Source organism: Poecilia reticulata, chromosome 4, assembly GCF_904066995.2.
Source record: "Poecilia reticulata chromosome 4, P_reticulata-male-v2, whole genome shotgun sequence".
Taxonomy (NCBI): Eukaryota; Metazoa; Chordata; class Actinopteri; order Cyprinodontiformes; family Poeciliidae; genus Poecilia; species Poecilia reticulata.
In genome coordinates this window covers 8,312,668-8,317,831 of record NC_088833.1, presented here as the reverse complement: position 1 = coordinate 8,317,831, position 5,164 = coordinate 8,312,668, and the positions used below count along the sequence as shown (strand labels likewise).

The 5,164-nt window shown below is 39.1% G+C and overlaps 1 protein-coding gene across 1 annotated transcript; it reads right to left on the bottom strand.

The window, feature by feature from the left end:
- Positions 1–1,768: 1,768 nt before the first annotated feature.
- On the bottom strand, positions 1,769–4,560 carry LOC103463327 (transcription factor JunD). Its single transcript, XM_008406608.3, has one exon. The coding sequence runs from the start codon at positions 4,305–4,307 to the stop codon at positions 3,486–3,488; it is 822 nt and encodes a 273-aa protein (XP_008404830.1). The 5' UTR covers positions 4,308–4,560; the 3' UTR covers positions 1,769–3,485.
- Between the last annotated feature and the right edge of the window lie 604 nt (positions 4,561–5,164).

The window sequence follows — 5,164 nt, the reverse complement described above, 5'->3', positions numbered from 1 at the left end:
GCACTTGTTGATTTTACAAACCAACATTGAGTGGATTTATACCTGAACAGTAAAAGAAATGGATTAGTAAAACATTTTCTGATTATTTACTTTGGTTTCACACCTTTAAAGAATAAATCATATGCAGAATTCAGTCTAAAATTGTTAGTGCTTTAAAACAGTTATTTTGACTCACAATTCACATCCCCAAAAATATTTTTTGACTTTTAATCTATTTATATACTAAGTAATTAAGTTGATGGTTAACATCAGTTCACCAGCTTCTGTACAGTAAATAAAATACAATTAATAACCTTAAACTACAGCGCAATAGCTCCCAATGAGCAGTTAGCAGCTGTTAGCATTAGTTAGCAGCAGTTAGCAGTTGTAAAATTAAACAGCTCAAATGCATTTTTAAACATTCATATTGATAACAGATAAAAACATATTCAAAACATAAAGTTACTCATGAGACACTATACGAATACATTTGACTAAAATATAATAATTGTAAAAAAATAAAACGCCACAGTTGAAAACAGTAACAGAAAAAGGGGGATGAGCTGGACGTTACTGGTTGCTATGGTAACCGTCAAGAGCAGCGTAACGGAACTTAAAACACCAATAAATGTCTGAACAAACAACATCTTTACTAAGCAAAATAAATTCAAAGAATAAATAAACAAATTTTGACAAGCTTAATACCAACTATAATATTGTTAAAAATAAAACCCTGTTCTTCATAGTGCACTGGAAATAAGATAAAACTAGCTTATAGTAACTTTTTATATTTTTATTATTTTCTGTTAATAATCTTGGCAGTTATTTTCTGATTTCCTTCATAATTATTTTCCTTTTCTCTAATATTGTGACATTTAAAATAAACACCTGCATCAAAGGTGAACATTTTTAAACATTAAATGCTTAATGTTCTTTTCCTTTGTCAATTTAACAAGTTTTCACATTTGAAAATTTCACAAAGTTTTTGTTCTATATTTTATCTTTTTCTAACCAGGAATGTTCAATTGAGATTAAAAACATCTTTTTCAAGTACTATCGATTCACACTTAGTCCTAAATCTAAGATAAACTCAATATAAAACAAATCAATGATCCATGAAATATCAATTTAACAGATGAGAAAATAGTTTCTGTAGAAGAGGGTGAAGATTTATTTTTTCCTCCCTAATTCAAATATAGAAAAACCGTGCTTGATTTAAAAAAATATTTTTTTATGAATTGGATTACGTCTTTAATCAAATTAATCCCTCCCTGCCGTTTTGCGTAATAACATTTCGATAAATTAGTCTAATTAAATATTTTGTCATTTTGTAGTTTCAACATTTAGCCACCAGAGGGAGTAATACGCCCCCCTGAAAATGAAGTGTGAATTTTTCAGAAATATTACATAATGTAGATTTTACTAATTAAGAATTAAAGGAGCAGCCATTATCTGAACAATGATCAGGAGTAATAAGTGTCCAAATATTAGGATTTTACAAGTCAGTCAGTTTGTGCTTTAAAAATAATGATTTTAATAGGAGTTAAATGTGTTTTACATGAAGATGCATCATTTAAGGTTTTTTCAGTTTTCATTGAGGTCTGATCTACCGATTTTATTTATTCTCATAAAAGAGAAAACAGAATATGAAGAAATGTTAAGGTTATTCCCATCAGTTTTTTCATTAGCATCAAAAAGTAAAACACCAGTTATATTGTTCATATTAAGCGTCTAACACATATTTCAGTCAACACAAACGTTAAAAAACGACCAAACACGGAGCAAAATGTTGATTGCTGAGCAGCATTTTAATTGAAAACACGACAGCATCAAGTCAAAACTAACCGTAAGCTACAGGTGATAGCAACAGAAAGGTTATGGCTTTTCACATTTATTTTTAACAGAAACACGTTGAAATACGGACACGCCCAAGTAAAAAAAATAGACAAAATACACACGTGTAAAGGTAAATAAGATAAAAACAGAGAAACTTGTGCCCCATTCCACACAGCTGAGGGCAACATTCGAGTTTGTCCAATACATGCAAACATTTCCCTACAGAAATACAGAGTAAATAGATTATATACTGAGATTATCTCATACCAACCGAAAGTTTTTTTTTTCTTACAACCACCTCCTTTATGAGGGTAAATGTGCATAATCGTGTAGAAATATCCGTTTGGTCCAGCTTTGAGACTGTATACAGCCAAAGTAAACACTTTAAAGAACTGGAAACCATTAAAAGACTCCACTTTCTCCCACTAGCAAACACACATACGAGGTAGAACAGGATTCCAAATTAGGCAGAAGGCATCTTCGTTCTGGTTGGAACCTAATAAATTAGTCCTTTAATTACGAATATGTACTTAAAGAAAAAGCTAGGGAGAACATTATTCCCTTTTGTCTGGTCCATAACACTGTTAAAGTTCATTTTGTTGAGTTATTTTCTACCTCGTATGCTTACGTTTCACCAATCCTACGTAGCATTAGTGATTAGCCCGAGTGGAATTTGGTTCAGATGCCGACTTCCTGTTACGCCCACCAGGAAACACTAAGAGCTCCCATTCAGATTTGGTTTAAAATCAGAAATAAAGGGCCAAAGCTTAAAAGCAACCACAGAAATTTTGCTTAAATTCATTAGCAAACAGTTACTCTGTGCATGAAATGTGAGCCCACCTCAGACACAAACAATAGAAAAGCTTAACCTGGTAGATTTAAAGCTGCAGTATGTAGCTTTTGAAACAAATATGTTTTTTGTTTTTTTACATATTTGTTAAAACTGTTACCACGTTGTTACAGTTTGGTAAAAAGATCCTCCCTGTCCTACTATTGCCGTCTCTCCTCTCCTGTCCAAAAGCAACCAATCGGAGCCAAGAGGAGGGTCTTGGCGCTGACAATCAACCTTATGTATTCACTAATGGAAGTGAAACAACTTGTTACCAGAAAACTGTTCATCAGCTTTCTTAACTAGCTTGAGCATTTACAACAGGCTATGCTTGCTGCCGTGTATGGAGGGTGATTGACAGCGCTAAAACCCACCTCTTGGCTCCGATTGGTTGTTTGTAGGAGTTAAATTTTTTCTGATTACCTGCATCATACCATACTGTCATGACACAGTGACAGCTTTATCAAATATGTAAAAGTAATTATTTTATAAAATGTATACTGCAGCTTTAAGTAGTGAATACGTTAATAATTTCTTTATGTATTTACAACTAAACATTAGCCAGTTCCTTTGAGTCTCAAATTAAATTTTACACCATCTGAAATCTTTAAAATGAGTCAACTCACAATAAACAGACTCACAAATTTAAGACCTATAGGTTAAGTGTTCTTTAACAGCTGCTTGATTCGCATGTGCCTCGGGCCGGCTCAGTGATGGCCGGCTGACGTCGCCTGGCAGAATGGGGCGCATCATCGGGGGCTACATACGATACAGAAGAACCAACACGTTTAAAGTCTGTGGAGCTTATTAGCTGTTCGGCGGTTCCGGTCTGGTTCTGCCGTCAGTGGACCTGGACTTCGTGTGGCAACATCTGGCAGCCGCTGTTGACGTGGGTGAGGACCTTCTGCTTTAACTGGGCCACCTGCTCTCTCAGCAGGCTGGCGGTGGACGCCAGGTCGGTGTTCTGGGTTTTCAGCGTCTTCACCTTGTCCTCCAGCCGTGAGATCCGCTCCAGTTTGCGCCTCCGACATTTGGAGGCGGCGATCCGGTTTCTGAGCCGCTTCCTCTCGGCTTTGATCCGCTCCTGCGAGTCCATGTCGACGGGAGAGAGCGGCGGGCTCTCCCCGAAGCTCTGGACGTCGGGTACCGTCTGGGGCTCCTCCTTCGGCGGCTGGACCCGGGAGAGCTCCGGCTGGAGCGGGGCTGCCCCCAGGTGATGTGACGGAGGGGGCGGGAAGGGAACAGTGTCCGTGGAGTAGTTGACAGTGGTTCCCAGCGGCCCACTGCCGTAGCTGTTCAGGTTCGTGTACACCGGTAGGTCCGGCTGTACGGTCACCGGGGGAATGTTCGCCCCGAGGTCCAGGCTGCCGTTAGCCGGAGCGGTTCCGTTCAGCTGGTTCTGCTTGTGTAGGTCCTCCAGCGCCTTCACGAAGCCCTCGGCGAACTCCTGCTCGTCCGTCACCGTCTTCGGGTAGAGGAACTGGGAGCTGGTCGGCGTCGTGGTGACCAGTCCGTTGGACTGGATGATGAGCCTCTCCAGCTCAGGAGACGCCAGCTTGAGCAGACCCAGATCGGGGGAGTTGAGGAGGCTCTCGGCGTCGCGGAGATGCGGTTTGAGGTCTGCGTCGTCCACCAGGGTCAGATTGATGTCCTTCTTCATCATTATTTCCGAGTGTTCGCTGATAATGGTAGCCTGCTCGACACTTCTTCAGAGCGGTGTCCTGTCCATACCCTCAGAAATGACCTGCGGTGTGAGATATATCTGCGGGTAAATGTCTGTTTTGTCCTCGCTGAGCCTGGAGCTGCCGTCAGCCCGATCAACTGAAGCAGAATGTTCGCTGCACGCTCCGCCTCGAGCGTTTTTACACGGTTACGTTCCATTATGTCACGTCACGGCACGCGCATTGGACAAAAATTACCTTCTCCCCACAACGTTATTTGACTACAGACAGAAACAGCCTGAACAGAGAAGGAAAACCGACAGAGGTCTCACTCTGGAGGTATTTTCAAAAACCAGACAATACTTGCGGGTTTTTCGGGAGTGTTTTGTATGTTTTTACACCTCTTGTTATGGTACATAGTGTCTGTACAGTAGAATGCACAATTAATATGTTTATTTCATTTTTAAAATAATTTCACATTAGCATCACAGGATAGTGTCAGTGTTTTAGCGATTAAAAAGAAAAAGCAGAAAAGGTATAGTTTGGCTTAGTGTCAGACAGTGAGAAAAACAATAATAGTGTATATGTACTGCATATTGTTGTTATTTATAATACTATCTGAACTGGTTAGTTCAGTTCATATGATTGTCCCCAAAGGGCAGTTAGCTGCTCAGTCAGTTGCACACATTAAAACATGCAAACTCATCAAGTCTTCTTACTGATTTTACCTTTTAATGTTGTCATACATCCCTTTTAATGTTCATTTTTATTAAACACTGCAACCTATGTTGAATTTACTCATTTAAAATTTAAACCTTTAAAAAATCCTATATTTTTATCGTTTTTGTATGCTGTTGAG